The 17,179-nt window shown below is 53.3% G+C and overlaps 1 protein-coding gene across 5 annotated transcripts in view; it reads right to left on the reverse strand.

The window, feature by feature from the left end:
- Lgr6 (leucine rich repeat containing G protein-coupled receptor 6) overlaps positions 1–17,179 on the reverse strand; it is a 120,405-nt gene that overhangs the window by 76,582 nt on the left and 26,644 nt on the right. For 3 of the 5 annotated variants that reach the window (XM_027945650.2, XM_071600182.1, XM_071600180.1), the window contains exons 2-4: positions 16,050–16,121; positions 13,151–13,222; positions 4,522–4,593 (exon numbers count right to left, since the gene is read on the reverse strand). In XM_027945650.2, coding sequence (XP_027801451.2) covers positions 4,522–4,593; positions 13,151–13,222; positions 16,050–16,121 — 216 coding nt within the window. The remainder of the gene's footprint in view (positions 1–4,521; positions 4,594–13,150; positions 13,223–16,049; positions 16,122–17,179) is intronic. The other 2 variants (XM_071600181.1, XM_071600179.1) reach the window with 2 other exon arrangements.

Consider the following 17,179-nt stretch of genomic DNA (forward strand, 5'->3'; position numbering starts at 1 on the left):
AGCGGAAGGGGTTGTGGTAGCTCTAGCGGGTTCCAGTTGGGAGTCTGGCGCTGCTCTTGATTAATTTCCCCAGTGCCACACAACGTTTCATGTGGCTGTCCTTTGTAATTATGCGTTTCCCCCCTAGGGTGTCCAGGATGGGGCTGTTTTTCTATTTTCTCCCCTTTATTCCTGCCACCGTGCTTTCCCCGGCTCTGTGCCCGGCCCCTCCTGGGCTGCTGCTCTGTTTTTCCGCGCTTTCCCCCTCCCGGGCCAGGCCTCGCCCCCACCAGTTTCTATTTTCCCCCTGTCTCCACTGGCTTCCCGCGGTTTCTCTTGGCCTGTGCTCAAGCCTGGCGTGACACGTCTGGCGTGACCGCTCTCCCCCTCCCACATCAGTTGGGGAGGAAGCAAGTGTATCCAGGGAGGGGAACTTGGGGGGCTGGGTGCTGCCAGCCCAGGTGCCAAGCCAAACAGCCTGTGCGCCATGTCTGACTCGGTACCTGGGGCCTGGAATGCTGGGCCGGCTGGCCCCAACCCCTACCCGGCCCTACCCAAGACTCCCCCAAACCTAGTTCCTACTCCCCAAAGTCTGGTTCTAGCTGGTAGAAAGCAGGATCATGGAGCTGGTCTTTCCCTGAGTCTCTGAGAATGTCCATGAGGGTATTCAGGGATCTCCCCTACAACCCTCTGCCTTCTGGAGATGAAGAATGGTCACTTCCAGGGACAAGAGGTGTACCTGGCCTGCTCTGGGGAGGACATCCCACCCCTGGAAGAGCACAGGCAGAGGTGTGTCCCCTGTATGCCTTCCTCATCTATTGGCTCTGCTGATAACTCCTGGGGAAGAGGAAGGTCACTGATGGTGGCAGTTTTTGGAATGCAACAACCACGGTGCAGATCTGTCTTCCCAATTCACCAGCTCTGACCTTGCAGAACCCCCACACTTGTCAGTCTCTGTTGCCTCATCTATGGCAGAGGGGGGAGTTACTAAAGAGGATCTGTGAAGAAGAAATCAGACAGGGGGTGTCAACCCTCCCTGGAGCGCTGGCTCACAGGGTGCTCCACATATGGGCCCATATCCCACTTCTCCCTCAGCCTAGCAACTGGGGCTGGTCTTGCTGTCCAAGATGGAGGGACCAGAAACAAGGGGAGCAGCACCACACTGAGGTCTGGGGAGGTCTCTCCTTGAATCCCTACAACTTCCCAAAGCTCAGGACAATCATAACAGACTCTTTGGGGTCGTGCATCCCTCATTCACTATACACGTGCACACACGCTGGTGTCCTACAGGCACAGCGACCAATCTTCCAGCCTGTCTGGTCACCCTCTAGGCTTCACTTCTTATTCACAACTTGTCCAACATGTTCATCATGAGCTCTTATCCTGTGCCAAGCTCTTGGTGACCAGGTTCTCCATCCACCCTGAGGTCAAAGCCAGAGAACCGGTTGTTGACTTGACTTCTCTTTTCCAACTCCCATATCCATCAGTGGTACTACTAATCATAATAGTAACTGTGCTGGAGGCAAAGAAAGGTACTGTTCTAGGTCATTCATGCTTATCACCTCACCTCATGCTATCCTATGGAGGTACATAGATACCATCCTCACCTCCTTTTTGTTAATAAGGAAACAGAAGGACAGCTGTTGAGTAACCTGCCTGAGGTCTCCCAAGTGGTAAGTGAGGGAGGTGAGATTTGAACCCAGGGAGTCCAACACCAGAGTCCTGACCTGGATCCTTGATATTCCCAGAGTTCACCAACATCTCCTCTTGCTTTGGCTGCTGTCATACTCACTTCACTCAGGAGTCTCTTTGCTGGCTCCCCACCTCCAGGTTGGCCCCCATCTGCTGCCAAAGATAGAGGGGAGACCCAAACCCTATCACATTGCTCTCCTGCTAAAAGTCCTTCGGTGGCTCCCCACTTTTTTTGAGATATTGGGGATGGAACCCAGGCCCTCATGCACGCCAGGCAAGCACTCGACCACTGAGCCACACCCCAGCCCAGCTCCCCACTTGCTTAAGCTTAAAGTCCAAAGCTTTAGCAAAGCCCTTGCCTATCTGTCAGGATCATCACTTGCTAGTTCCAGATCTTTCCCCATCACTGCCTTTCCCACTAGGCCCCCAACACAAACACACACACACACACACACACACACTACACACACACACAGTTCAGCCAAACTCCCTCCTGCAAATTCTCTAGAGCACACTCAGGATTCCTTCTTATCTCTGTGCCTTTGTGTGTGCTCTTCCTTCTACCTGTGACTTTCTTCCCCTTCACCAGACTGACACTTCCTAATCCTTCAGAACTCAACTCAGGTTTTGCGATCCCAGTAAGGCCTCAAAAGTATTTGCAAAATGAATAAATCGATGATCATTTAGACAAACAATATTGCAATAGTATCACCACGTATCACAGCTGTGTAGGACCTTTTGCAAATCCCTCCCATGTATTCCACATTCATCTTCACGACAACCCTGTGAGGTAGGCAGGGAAGATAGTCAGCCCCACGGTAGTCAGGGTAGGTGCCAGGACCACAGGCCAAGTTTTCTATCTGGCTGGCTGGTACTTTTCCCACAGGATTGCAAGAGGCAAATCTATTCATTTACCTTATATCTGTGGAAGTGGGGAATGGGGCCTCTGTCCCCATCCCCTGACCCACACAAGCAACAGGGAGTCATGGGGTTGGGGGTAGACACTAATTATCTAGTTCTCCAAACCAACAGGGTCTGCCCACTTCCCAGAAAGTGTAGGGGAAATGGCGTGTCTAACTCAGAAGCTCCATGCCTAGTCTGAAGGTGAGGCCTTTAGAACCCGTAAGCAAAAAATGGGATCCATGAGTTTAAAAAATTTAAAAACAACTTAACCTTAAAATAAGTGCAAAGAAGTCCAGTGAACGCTAAGTTTTTTCCCATGAAGGCCTCTTTGATGCTCTGGATGAAATGTCAAACCCCCCCATACACACACACACCCCTCTTATTTTTGGCTGTCCCTGTCCTTTGCTGGTGCCCTAAGTAAATGTTTAGTCTGCCCCGCCAGAGGGGGAGCAAGCGCAGGCTTTCCTAGCCTTTGATCTCCTGACCTTGGCTCCTAGGGGCAGCCGGATTGCTGGCTCTGTCCAGTAGTGGGGCTGGCTGGAGGGAGAGAGGCGGCTGGGGCCAAAGGCCTAGACACATTGGGATGGAGGGCGAAAAGAAAATGAGGGGAGATAGACAGGTTCTGTCACTGGGGCAAATCAGGCAGCTTGGGGGAGGGCAGACACTGAGGTTCAGAAACAGAGAAGGAAGTGAGAGGATGTCCCAGGAGTATAGGGGATAAAGGTCCCAACCATGGTGGTCATGGCATAGCTAGCTAGGCAGGACCCCCCCAGGACAGGGTTTTTGTTTGTTTGTTTGTTTTATTTTGTTTTGACTGGGAATTGAACTCCGAGGTGTTTTACCATTAAGCTACATCCCTTTTAAATTTTGAGACAGAGTCTTGCTAAATTGCTCAGGGTCTCTCTAAGTTTCTGGGCCTGGCCTTGAACTTGCAATCCTCCTGCCTCAGCCCCCCGAGATGCAGAGATGACAGGTCTGTAGCACTCTGCCTGGCTGGGCCCATGTTTTTATGATAGAATGGGGGCTAAATGTCAGCCACAGGGAGAAAAGCCCCCCCCCCCCCGCCCCCGCAACCTCCTGCCACTCAAGGGCAGTCAGGACAGTTCTGAGTCATCTGACTTCCATGTCCACACACTGGGCAGGGCCTTAGCAGGACCTACAAGCTGTGAATACCAGAATACCAGAGGCTTTTGTCCTTTCACTGTCAGTGCTTCTGTTTCTCCTGCTGGCAGGTGTCATGCCCCAATCTTGTCCTCCAACTTTGATTTCTCTCTAAATATGAATCCATTCTCCCGTAGGATAATGAGATATCACTGGAAATGTAGTGGTGTTCCCCAGGCATGTGTGAGGCACCTACCCTGTTCCAGCTCTGTGCTGTGTGTTGTGTGGATAAACCCAGCACCTGACCCAGAGGACCACAGTGGGCTGGGTTCCATCACCCCGGAGCACCTGTTCCCACTTCCCGGGCCGGCTTGATCTTGCTGCCATGATGCCCCTGCTGGTCAAGAAGGGAACTACAGGCTCCTTGGAGGAATGGATCTGTCATGGGTGGCCCATGAGTCCCTGACAGCCCTTTCTCCTTCCCACCCACCTTCTCTCCTTGCGCAGAGCCCCGCGGGCAAGAGCAGGCTAGGTGGAGGGGACAGCCCCTTCCTGATGCTCTTTGGGAACATGGCAGAATGCCAGTCGCCTCAGGACTGCTGCCCTGGTGGCCCTACCTAGGGAGGTCTCCCTTCCCCAAATACACACACAAGGGAACCCAGACACACTGCTGCTGACAACAACCAAACCCCCCAAGAAACCAAAGTCAGGAGGAGCCAGATGTCTGGAACACGGAGTGGAGAAGGGGACCTGAAGGAGAAGGGAGGGCTGAGGCCAGGGGGGCCTGGACGGCGACTCAGGCCCCAGGAAGCGGGTGACCCCCAGGACAGCCCCTCAGTGACTCACAGAGACTGCAGGCCCGGCAGCTCCCACAGCGCTTCCGCCGGGATCCCTCCCAGCTCGTTGTTCTGCAGCATCCTGGAAGGGAAAAGGGGGCTTTGAGGACCCACAAGGCATGAGGACAGGGGTGGCAGGGAGTGAGGAGGTCCCTGCTTGAGCCCCTTGCCCCAAGCTAGGCCCCTCCCTTTTGCTTGAGAGCCCCAGAGGGAATCTTGGTCCAGCCCCTCCCCTCTGTTGCTAGTGGGGAGTTGGAGGCTGTTGAGGTGTACACTGGAGGCTGGGAGGCCCAGGGTGGGGAGAGAGCATCGCAGAAGAGCTTCCAGGATGAGGCAGGAGGAAAGAGAATGGTGAAAAGGAAGGGAGATGTTCTCGAAGCAACAAGGGCCGAAGTCGGAATCCATGGAATTCTGCTGAAGTTTGTCAGGAAGCATGTGGGCCTCAGTTTCTCTATTAATTCAACTGAGAGGCTCCAGGTTCCTTTGTGGAAGAGGAGGACATGGATGAGGGTAAGGTGTCAGGATTTCAGGAAAATGTGTTTTAAGAGTCCTTGTCTGTAGATACAGTTTGAAACCCATCACAGTGGCACATGCCTGTAGTCCCAGTAACTCAGAGGCTGAGGAAGGAGGACCCCAAGTTCAAGGCCAGCCTCCGTGAAAACCTGCCTCAAAATTAAAACGATAGCTCGGTGGTAGAGTACCATTGGTTTTTATCCGGAGTACTGCAAGAAAAGAGAAGAAAGGAAAGCAGGGAGGGAGGAAAGGAAAGAATTGAAAGTACCCAGATCAGCACACCAGCCTGTTCTGGTGGGCCAGCCTCACACAAAAGAATTTAGAAAAGTAACAGACCAACTAGTGGAAATGACCCTCTGGCCAAGCTGCCTTCCTGGAACTGGGGCTGGGCCACAGGATGCCAGGATGTCTCCTCAGGCTGGGATGGTGGAGCTCCTGGGGTCCTGGAAACCCCAGGGAGTACGCAGTCGGGGAACAATGGCAGAACAGGACATCTTTCCCAGAGGCACCACTGACTCCAGCCAACTCCCAGCAGCAGAGGGACCTTAGGACATTTTGAGGAAGGCACCCCACACTGCAGGAAGTCCCTGAGGTAGGGCCCTGAGCAAGGGTCCTGCTTGCCTGGTTCTAAGGGAGACACTGGAGGACAAAATGGAGGGAAGCCTTTGGGTAGCCATTGCCATCAGAACATCCTTTACTTCTGAGCCCCCAGATCCAGAAATGAGAAGGTGGGCACCCAGGGAGCAGGAGCTCTGGAAATAGCTGAAGAAGCAGGAAGGACATGGCTGACTGTCCCAGGCAGGGTGAGGGAGCACCCCCTCCTAAGCTGTGCATGCAACCTGTCCGGGGAGGAGTCAGGTGCATTTGTGGGTCTGCCTCAGCTGGCCAGGCTCCTTGAGAATTATGGGGAGGGGGTGCAAGGGGGGTGATCTCTCAGTGAGCACTTACTATGTGCCCCAGTATGTTACTGCCCTGAGGGGTCCAGTCTTCCCTCTAAGGTGTTATTGTTAGCCCTGGTTCAGAGAGGAAGGTCAAGGCTCCGAGAGGATAAACACCTTGCCCAAGGTCACGTAGGCATCACTGGGCTTCAGGGAACGGGGCTTATTTCCTGATCTTGACTTTAGTAATAGTAAGAGCTGGCTTGCCAAGCCCTGGTGTTGGGGTATTAACAGGTATTCACCCAAACCTATCCTTGTTACAACTCCACCAGATCATTTCAAGGTCACACAGCTGATAAGGGACAGAGATGGGGTTTGAATCCAGAGGTTTAGACCTACAGTCTGGATGCTTAACCAATGACACCACATAGCACCTATCTCGATGGCAGGGTAGAGCAGGGGCCAGAAAATGCTGATGAACCTGGTAGCTATTGTTGCCTGCTGTGTGACTGTCCAGGTCACAGTCACCTGTTACCTTCCCTGATCTCCTCTTACGGATATGTGAAGACCCCAAATACAAACCAAATTTCAGCACCCTGGGACAGGATGCTCACCTACTGCAGGAATGTGGGGGGTGCGGAAAGGAGCCCCTTGTGGAGGCAAAGCTGAAGATGAGAGAACAACACAGACTCGGGCAGCCCAGGACTGGGGTCTTGCCCAGCAGGAGAGAGGGAGGGCAGTGTGGGAGAAGGGCCAGGCTGTCCTGAGCAGCTGGAGGACCCTGCCCCTTTCCATGCACACTCCGTGATCCCAAAGGTCTCAGCCTCCTGGTCCCTCCAGTGCAGGCTCTAAGCGGTGCCAGAGAGAGCTTTCCAACAACGGTTTCCCTTCATGAATGGAATTTAAACCTGCGCCTCTCCAGCTTCCTTAAATATGACGTCCCACGTGAGGCTCTGGTCAGATGGCCCTGGGACTGCATCCCCAGCTCTGCCCCTCTCCAGGTGTGTGAAAGGTACAAGTGCTTAAACTCCCAGGGCCTCTGATGCCTCCTCTATGGACTGGGGATAATGATGGTGACCTCACGTGCTGACTGTGATCAAATAAAATAGCCCTCGCAAACCCTGTGCAGGAAGAAAAAACTAAGGGGATGCTGGCGAACATCATTGACCGTTATTAATATCTGGTCTCAGTTCTACCACTTACTGGAGGACTGGAGTAAGTCACTGCCCTCCTCTGGGCCTCAAGTCCCTCATCTGTTAAAGGAAGAAGCTGCCAGAAGATGTACAGACTTCCCCCAGTTGTAGCAGTCAAGGATTCGGTCTCACCTAACCACACAGAAAGAAGTGAGAGGTCAACCAGGGAAGGAACCCATTCTTCAGGTTCCTCTCCTGGAACTGAGGCCTGCTTGGCCACGGGACTCCAGGGCAGCTCCCTGGGTAAAGATGCTGGAGCTCCTGGGAACCCGCACTTCCCTGTGCAGGTAGAGGAGCTGAGGCATGCAGGTGGGAGCTCCTCTCCCTCCAGCCATCTGACTTCTTTCATGGGAAAAGGCAAGCACTTCTCCCCCTACCTGAGTGAGCTGCCTTGATTCTCACCCGGAGGCCTCAGCATGCTTGAAGCAAAGTACAGGGAAATGATGGCTGGGAAAGGGAGTCGGGGCTGCTCAGGCCAAGCATTCCTCCAGGACTAGACCTGCACAGGTACCTTCCATCGCAAAGAGCACCTCCATGTATCTCCACCCTCCAAGAAGCCCCACCCCTTCCTCTGCCAAATCCTAAACAGAGAAATCTAGAAAGACCTTTAAGGTGTAGGAATCGTACCCCCAACACAGATTCTGCAGTATCCTCGCGGGGCTCTTAAGGTTATTTTCCACTGTCAGGGAACTCAGTGTCTCCCCAGAGAACTCCTGCCGAGCCATACCACCTAGCCACCAGAAAGCCCCTTCTTTCCTGAATCAAAACCCAGCCAGCTGGAGTCCAGCATGGCACTTGGCTCCGGCCCCGACCTGCTTCCAGTGCTGTCCCTGGTCTCGTCACCCAGCCATCAGCTTCTTTATTGAAGCACAGTCAGGTTTTAAAGACTGGAAGGACTTTTAGAAGGGAACAGCCTCTTTGTTTTCCAAGATGAAGAGATGGAGGATCAGAGAGGGGTGGTGACTTGCCCTGAATTGCAAAACAGATTAATGGCAGGATCCCAGGATCTCAGCCCTGTGTCCCAGGCCAGGGCTTTGTGACCTACCCTACTTCTCTTGGTGGCCCTGGTTCTGCCTGGTGAGGCAGAGTCTATTTAATCCTGTGCACCCAACTCTGACTGCATGTTAGAATCACCTGGAAGGTTTTTAAATTCCCAATGCCCAGCCACACTGTAACCCAGTTAAGTCTCTGGGGCAGAGTCCTTGGGGGCAGAATATGAGGCATTCACAGTTTTTCAAATTCACAGTGACATTTTTTTTTCTTATTTCATCTTTTTGTGTGTGTGTGTGACTGGGGATTGGGGATTGAACCCAGCCTTTGCACATACTAAGCAACTGCTCAGCCACATAATGAACTGGGGATAATGATGTTGACTTCACATGCTGACTGTGATCAAATAAAATAGCCCAGCTATTTTTATTTTCTTTTGAGACAGGGTCTCACTAAACTGCCCAGGCTGGCCTCCAACTTGTAATCCTCCTGCTTCAGCCTCCTAAATGTCTGGGATCGCAGGTGTCATTTCCACCCTTGGCTTCAGGTGATTGTCATGTGGAGCTGAGCCTGGCAGAAGTCTAGTCCTCAGCACCCTCTCTCCTTGTGTCCTGGTGTGTCAGTCAGCTTTTTCCTCTGCTGTGACTGAAGGACCCAGCCAGAACAATTGTAGAGGAGGAAAAGTTTATTGAAGGTCTCAGTCTATAGAAGGCCAGCTCCACTCCTCGGGGCTCGAGGCGAGGGAGAACATCATGGTGGAAGAGTGTGGCAGAGGGAAGCAGCTCACGTGGTGATCAGAGAGCAGAGAGACTCCCTTCTCCAGATACAAAATGTATACCCCATAGCCACACCACCAGTGAACCACTTCCCCCAGCCACACCCCACCTGCCTCCAGTTACCACTCAGAAAATCCCATCAGGGATTAACTCACTGGTTAGGGTAAGGCTATAACCCAATCATTTCTCCCCCAAACTTTCTCGCATTATCTCACATGTGAGCTTTTGGGGGGACAGCTCATATCCAAACCATAACACCTGGGGAACATCTTTCTGGCCAGAGAGACATTTGGGGACAAGAACCATGAGTGCCACAGCCAGAGGGTACCACAGGTGACCCAGCAGTGGCTCCACAAGCCCTTCCTTTGGTTCTGCAAAGGGGCCTTGGGGTTCCTGGAGTGGGCGGGACAGCACCTGGAGCCCCCAACCCACACTCGCAGAGCTCTCTCTCATCTGTTGTATGTTGAGACTTCTACACAAGGTCTTTTTAAATTTCTGGTTTTTTTTTTTTTTTTTCTCTATTTCTTTTTCTTCCTTTTTTAGGTGTGGTGCTGGAGATGGAAGCCAGGGCCCCATCCATGCTGGGCCTGAGCTCTACCACTGACCAGACTCTCAGCTTTTGTTTAAGTTTTTGTAGCTAAAAATGTTGGGAAGTTTATTCCAACTATCCCATTTTAAATGATGAAATAACGATTTGCAGGGAGAGGGCGTCGGAACGTCCTCCCGGCACCTGCTCTGGTGAGGTCCTCTGGGCTCCAGTTTTCCTGCTGCACTAGAGACCCACTTCCTGTCCACCAATCCCTTAGAGGGTCTCCCTGGGCTCTGGACAGCCTGGGCCCATGAAGCAGGCCAGTGAGACTCACCCAAAGCCAGCACTCCCCAGTGACTCACACGTCCCTCCTGGGGTCTGTTCAGTTCAGTTCAACAACACAGATGGAGCCCCAGCTCTGGGCCAGGCATGGCCACTGTCTGGCCAGGTGGAGCATAACACAGCCCATGACAACACCAGACAGCTCCAGGCCCCGTGGAGAGGGCTCCCTAGAGGCTGGCATAGGGAGATGTCCTCGAGGACAGGCCAGACGAATTCTTTCCCTCCCGCTCCTCGGTGCCCTCCAGCCAGGGCTTCAGAGGGATGGGCCCGCTCAGAAGAAGCTAGGAGCCCTTCTAGACCCTTATGTTCACCAAGATGGCACTGGCAAGGAATCTGCAGTCACTGACTCCCAGGAGTTCAGGGCTCAGCCCAGGAGCAAGGGTTCTGGGGAAATCTTCCCAGTCTACTGGAGGCAGGGACAGAATGGTAAGGCCCTGACTGTCTGCCACCTGCTTCCTGGGTCTGGCTCTGGTGAGGAACAAAGGTCCCAGCAGAGTCCTTTCTTTTCTTTTTCTTTCCTTTCCTTTCTCCCCCTCCCCCTCCTCCTCCCCCTCCCCGCCTCCTCCTCCCCCCCCCCCCCCCCCCCCCCCCCCCCCCCCCCCCCGCCGCAGTATTAGGGATTAAACCTAGGGGGTACTTTTCCACTAAGTCACATCCCCAGCCCTTTGTCTGATTTTGAGACAGGGTCTTGCTACATTGCCCAGGTTGGCCTGGTACTTGTGGAGAGTGCCTCGGCCTCCCGAGTTGCTGGGATGACAGATGTGTGCCACTATGCCTGGTGCCAGCAGGCATCTTGGTAGATGGGACCACAGTATCCTGATGCAGGGTGGGCACAGGCCCTGGCTGGTCCTCCGAGGAGGGGACTAAGGCCTGGATTAAGGACTAAGGTCCTGCTCCCTGGCAGGAAAGCTCTGGGAGGGGAAGGTGGGGCTGCAACCTTTTGAGGTAAAGACCCTGAGGCTTAACAGACACACACCCTGAGCCCAAGGGCTCTAGCCACAGCCACCCCCAGGCCCTACAGGCACTCAGGACAGGGCCCTTGGAGGTACATGCAGTGTCCCATGTGCCTGGGGCAGCAAGAACGGTAGCTTCCCTTGAGACAGCACCACCAGCGAGCCTGGCAGCGAACCTGATGTCCAGACACACAGGAGCCCACGGCTGCCGACTCCCTGTGGAGGCCAACTCTGGTGATCCAACCTTGAACAGAGGAGAGTGGGAGAGAAGCCCTAGTGATACCTCCAGGGCTGGCCTGGGGGGAGGACCCGAGGGAGGGGCTCTGCCACAGTCATTCAGGGAGGATCAGAGAGGGAATCCACTTTATTTAATCCTTTGCTTCTGGGAGGGTAAAAAGGAGGCGGCGTGTCCCCCAGGCATCAGAGAAAGGAAGGTGCAGTTCAGAGAAGGGTCCTGGACAAGAGGAGACCGGGGAGCTGCTGGGGACTCTGGTGCAGAGAGGGTCTCTTGCTGGCCTATTTTTCTTGCAGGCCTGAAAGCCAAACAATGGAAGGACCTGCAACAAGGGACGTCAGACATCGGGAAGGTCCTATGCTGGGGTGCTCTGAAGCACTGGAGTGACAGGAGGGATTCCCCAGACGGCCTGCCCGTTCCTAAAGCAAAGGTCTGCAGGCAGAGAAACGGCATGCAAGTTTGGGGGACCTGGTGGCCTTGGAGGATGGGGCAAAGCAGAGGTCTCTGGCAGAGTTGGGGGCGAATGGGCTGGCAGTCCTCCGCTCTCCTGGCCGCCCTGCTGCTGCGCCAAGATGCCGTTGGTGGGAAGGGGGCGGCGGGCAGCCTGCGGTTTCTCCTGGGCTTTGATTTATTGCCTAATGCAGGCAGAGAAGAAAGGGGAGGCTCATCTCTAAGCCAGAGTCTTAGGAGCAGGACGTGAGTCTCCCATCTTCTGAAGGCCCAGCAAACAGAGCCCTGCTCTCTAATCCGGCTGCAGGTCTGAGCCTGCCACGGGGCACAGACATGCCACCAAATAGGCCTCTTGCACTGCGCCTCTGGCTCAGAATCCCCCACCCCCACCCCCACCCCCATGGCTCTGTGCTTATGGGGAGCAAGACGGAGGGCAGAGGCAGGAAGGAGACCGGGGAGGCAGCAGCAGAGGTGCCAAGAGGGAGAGAAAGGTCCAAGACAGAAGAGGAGGCTGAGGACAGACAGGAGGCACCCACGGGCAGAGTAGAGAATGGAAGAGGGACAGCGGCCAGGACAGCCCTGAGAGTGAGATTCAGAGGCAGATGGAGAGAGAGACCTGGGAACCAGAGGTGCCCCAACAACACCAATTACGTGGGAAAAGAAGAAAGTGCTTAGGTTTGGATTATTGGCTGGACCATGTGGGAAGGGCCCCTGCTAGTCCAAAAGCAACTTTAAGAAAAAATTTTAAAAGATATCTCAGTTTCTGAGTGGGGTGCTGCATCCAACCAGGGCACAGAACTGGATTTCAGTCCCTTATCCCCTCAGGCTCAACTATACAAAGACCTGCAAGTCTAGTTAGGGCCAAAGGAGTAACAGAGCTGGGGAATGGCTCAGCCAGCACCTTAGGGAAGCTTCCAAATGACCATTCTTTTGCTTCAGGATCCGCCCCCTAAGATCCTCATTTTCTTCCCAAACTAATCCCTGGGGTAAGGAGCCTTTCCAGGAAGCCCACCTCCAGAGTCTGTGCTTCCACCTCCTCCACCCTTCCTCGTCATAAGGACCCAAGAAGGCCTCTGGGAGGACAGTATTGTTGAGATGGAGTGAGTCATGAGTTGGGATGAGAGGAGACAGGGCCTCAGCCTTCCATTCTCTGAAGTGGATCCTCAGGCCAATGGCAAGGGAAAGCCAGGTAATTAACGCAAGGTCTTCGCCAACTTACTTTCCTTTTTGCTTCAAAGGGGAGGTGAAAGGGATTGGGCAGAAGCAGCCTGAAGGCTGAAGGAGAAGATAGGAGAATGAGCTAAAGCACATTTGAGCCTCAAAAAGAAAAATGAGCAAAGAAAACCCATCTGGATTCTTCCTCCCTAAAAACAGTCTTCTGCCTCTCCTGGCCTGAGGGTCTCAGGGAGGGTGCTGCAACTGAACTCTTCCCCCACCAAGCCCTGTGCCTTAGGGCATTATTCATGGCACCAAAAAAAAAAAACTTCACTTCTCTTTAGGGTGGCCACCCACGGGCAGGTGCGATTCAACATTTGTTTACAGTCACAAAGGTTTATTGCAGATAAGACAAAGCAAAGCATTGGACATAATGAGTGAAAATAAAGTGAATATAAAGTCAAAATACACTCTACTGCCAAGTGTATCTAAAAAGAACGAATTTTTAAAAAGTGAAGAGAAGAAGCAAATCAGTGGTAAACCAAGAGTCAGGCTGCAGATCTTCCATCTGACCATGAGTCTCTCTGCTACACCTTTATGGAAACTGGGGTTCACTGATACTTACAGGATCTTCAGGCTGTAGAGACCAGAGAAGGCTTGTCCCGGAATATGTGAGAGACGATTCCCAGAGAGACGCCTGGAAATCAGAGTCAAAGGTCAGTGGTGTCAGCAGGTAACCCAAGGAGGGGGTGACTTCCATTATTACTTCGTATCTTGGGATGTGGGAGGGGGAGGTGGTGGTGACAGCTAGCATTTATTGAGGTCTACACCTACTCCACACATGCCATCTCAATTCTCACAAAACCCCATAAGGTACTTTGTTTGGTTTCAGATAATGGGGATGGAACCCAGGTGTGCTTAACCACTGAGCTATATCCCAGCCCTTTTTATTTTTTAGTTTGACACAGGGTCTTGCTGAGTTGCTTAGGGCCTCACTAAGTTGCTGAGGCTGGCCTCGAACTTGCAATCCTCCTGCCTCAGCCTCCTGAGCTGCTGGAATTACAGGCATATGCCACCATCCCTGGCTTGAAGGTAATTTCATACAATAATTTTGCTTGTTTGTTTTGGTGCTGAGGATGGAACGGCGGGCCTTGTGCATGCTAAGCACATGCTCTACTACTTAGCTACAACTCCAGCCCTACAATGGTCTTAGTGCTCCTGGGCTTTGACTGTGACCTATCACACGAGGTCAGGCACAGAATTGTCCGCTGATGGTGCCGTCAGGTCAGAGTTCAAAAAGTTTCATATTTCAGATTTTTGGATTTAGCTATGCTTAAATTTCACATGAGAAATTTCACACAAGGAAACTGAGGCTGAGTCAAGTGACTTCCCCTCCAGAAGCACAGGGTTCGCCCCAGATCTGACAATCTTTGGGGCTCACTTTGCACTGTGGTCTGTCCTGGGCTGAGCTGGGCTACCCACATCCTGCTCTTGACCACTGACCTGCACTGCCCATGTCACCAGTGAAGGGGTGGGTACAGAGGTCTGCATCTCCCCACGCCTTACACCACACAGCTCACCCCCAGTAATTGGGGAACATTGGGAGATGACATTCTGGTCTAATTAAGCATTTCCCCATTTGTCATGGGGTGATCAATTCTAAAAGGAGCAAATGTAATAAAATATGCTCACACCTGACTGGGCAGAGGTTAATTGTGCCTGGCTCAGAAGACACTTCTGAACCGAGCTTTCCACGCCCCCCCCCCATATGTTTTATCTCAGGCTGGGGATGTGGCTCAGGGTAGAATGCTCGCCTGGCCCTGGGTTAGATTCCACCCCATCCCCAAAAGAATCTAATCAAAGTCTCTTTACTTGACATTTGTCGTTCAAAAATAACTGTGTGGAAAGGCATCTCGATATCTGAGGTCACCAAGCCTGGCTTCTGTGGATGGGCTCGTGCCTGGGTGGGTCCTGGAGCTTGACCCTGTCAGGGAGCAGGAGCTACAAAACCAGCCTTGACTCTCAGGTTGTCCCCCCTCTTCGTCCCCTTTCCTGATCTGTTGGCCTTGCTCTTACTTTTTGTTCCCCTGACAGGCTGTCACACCCACCTCTTACCCTGTCCACTTCCTTTGAAAACTGGTTTCCTCCCCTTCTCCCTCCCCCTTCCTCCTCCTCCCCCTCCTCCTCTTCTTCTTCCCCCTGTTGCTCAGCTCCACCAACCCTGCCCCCCCACACAATGCCCTGGGACCCACACCTACAGTGCCAGCTCCCCTGCTGTCCCCACAGCTCGCCAGCCCTGAGCAAGCTCCCTGAGGGTGGCAGGAGGGACCTCCAGCTTGTTTCCCCTAGGTCACCTTGAGCTTGCCTTCTGCACAGAGGATCCAACAAGAACCCGATCTGCAAACCCTGCTACAGCCCTGGGAGTTGATGGACTTCCAGTCCTTGAGGAGCGCTATCAGGGTGAGGAGGGGACACTTGAGAGGGAGTAGCGGGTCAGGGTCGAGATGGGGCAGAAACGTATCCAGGGCCAGGAGCCCACAGTTTGTGCAGTTTAAGCAAAGCTTTGTAGGACCCCAAGGATCTAGGGGAAGGAGAGACTTGGGACAGAGTGACCTGGTTTCCCAAAGCAATCAGGAGGGACACTCTAATGGAGCAGGTGACTTCCTCCTGAGCCTCCTTGAGTGTGAGGCCAGACAGGAGTGACACTGTGGGGAGGGATTACCCAGAAAGGACTTTGCCAGGGAAGAGGATCTTGTAGGGGAGGGTAAAGACGTTGATCCTACAGGTTGTGGGGAGCCACCAAGGGCTCTTGAGCTGGTGGGGTGCATCTTAAAGTTGTACAGAGAACATCAGAAGGGAGGCAGCAGATCTGTCACTTAGGAGGCTGGTTTCCCCCAGGTGTCGGGATGTCTGGGGCAGTAGCAGTGGGAATAGAGAACAAAGGGTAGATGTGAGTGACATCTCATAGAACCACTGGGCTCTAGAGAATGGTTGGTGGCTGGACGCAGGGCACAGCTTCAGCTCAAAGATGACCCTGGGGAGATGTGCAACTAAGGACAATGAGAGGGAAAGTGAGCCAGGCACAGTGGGTGGCGCACACCTGTGATCTCAGCGACTCAGGAAGCTGAGGTAGGAGGATGGCAAGTTCAAGGCCAGTCTCAGGAACTTAGTGAGGCCCTGAACAACTTAGCAAGGACCTGACTCAAAATAAAAAGGGCTGGGGGTGTGGTTCAGGGGTAGAACGCCCCTGGGTTTAATCCCGAGGACTGCCAAAAAAAAAAAAAAAAAAAGTTGCAAAAAGGCCCTAGTTTCAGGGAAGAATGCAGTTAGACTCCAGACCTCCTGTACCGCGTGGGCCTAGCCCTGCCCCCCAGGACTCACACCTGGAGCAGAGGTCAGCGGGACCGCTTGGCTTCCCAAGCCCCTTTCTCTTCCCTCAAGCCCCCCTCCTCCTGAGGTGACCTGGTTCCTCAGCTGGTAGAGGCAGCCCCAGCCTCGCTTCCCATCCCCCAACTCCCACTCACAGCTCCTCCAAGAAGCGAAGGTGGCGGAAGAGGCCTGGCTGAAGCTCCGTGAGGTTGTTCATGCTGAGGTCTCTGCGTGGAGAGAAAACGGGGAGGGGGCTGTGAGCTGCCCGCCTGTACCATCTGCACTGTCCTGCCCCAAGCCCCCCTGGGGGAGACAGAGTTTCCCACAGCTCCTTTCAGCCCCCCACTTGCACCCTGCCCTGCCCTCCTAGCTCCGCAGGCAGAGCAGGGCTGGGAGCCAGACCCCCCGAGCTGCCTCTGTCCAGTCTCCCATCCACCCTCCCCCTTTCACTCTTCCTTAGCAGGGTTCTCCTGGGACTAGCTGCAATTAGGACAATGAAGGAAGCTGACTTCCCCACAAACGGAGGAGCTAGAGGAAAATTCGTAGCATTTCAGAGAGGAAGGGAGGGGTCCCTAGTGCACATAATATTTTATGCACTCTTTTTACCAGTGGGGAAACTGAGGCCTGGAATCTACAGAGCAGCCTCAGTGGATGTCCATGCCTTGCTGTGCCCATCCCCAGGCCGCCACAGGGGTCATCCAGTTCCAACCCTTTGGGCTGTCTGACAGTCTCCCTCCTGTTGGCCTTGCTCCCTGTCAGTCTCCTGGCACATCCTAGAAGATGCCCAGATTCCTGAATGGGGGTGTGTGAAGGCCCAGATCCCTCCATGCACTCACAGCCTAGATCATTCTAAGCCTTCCAGGTTACCTAAGAGACCCTATGAGTGGTTTTAGCGTCACTGTCCTCTAAGATGACCTGCAAACAAATTAACCACAATAATTACATTGAAATTTACTGGAGGCCCACTCTGTGCCAGGCATTGGCCAACCTTTATCCAAATAATCCCACTTAATCCTCACAACCACCCCAGGCTAGCTTCCATTTTACATTTAAGAAAACAAAAGAAAAAAGCAGGGAGCTTTGGAGTCCAAAGGCCCTGAGGTCCTATCTCTCCTCCACAGTCACCTATCAAACCTGGGGCTCTTGATCACTTGGACCAGCCATTTTCTCAGCCATAAAAATAAGATGAAAAATGATGATGATGATAATAATAATATGGAACAAATAAAACCAAGCTAGCTAGGTCCTTGTTAGGATCAAGAACTCATGTTGACAGATTGCCTAA

The sequence above is a fragment of the Marmota flaviventris genome, chromosome 12 (assembly GCF_047511675.1).
Source record: "Marmota flaviventris isolate mMarFla1 chromosome 12, mMarFla1.hap1, whole genome shotgun sequence".
Lineage (NCBI taxonomy): Eukaryota > Metazoa > Chordata > Mammalia > Rodentia > Sciuridae > Marmota > Marmota flaviventris.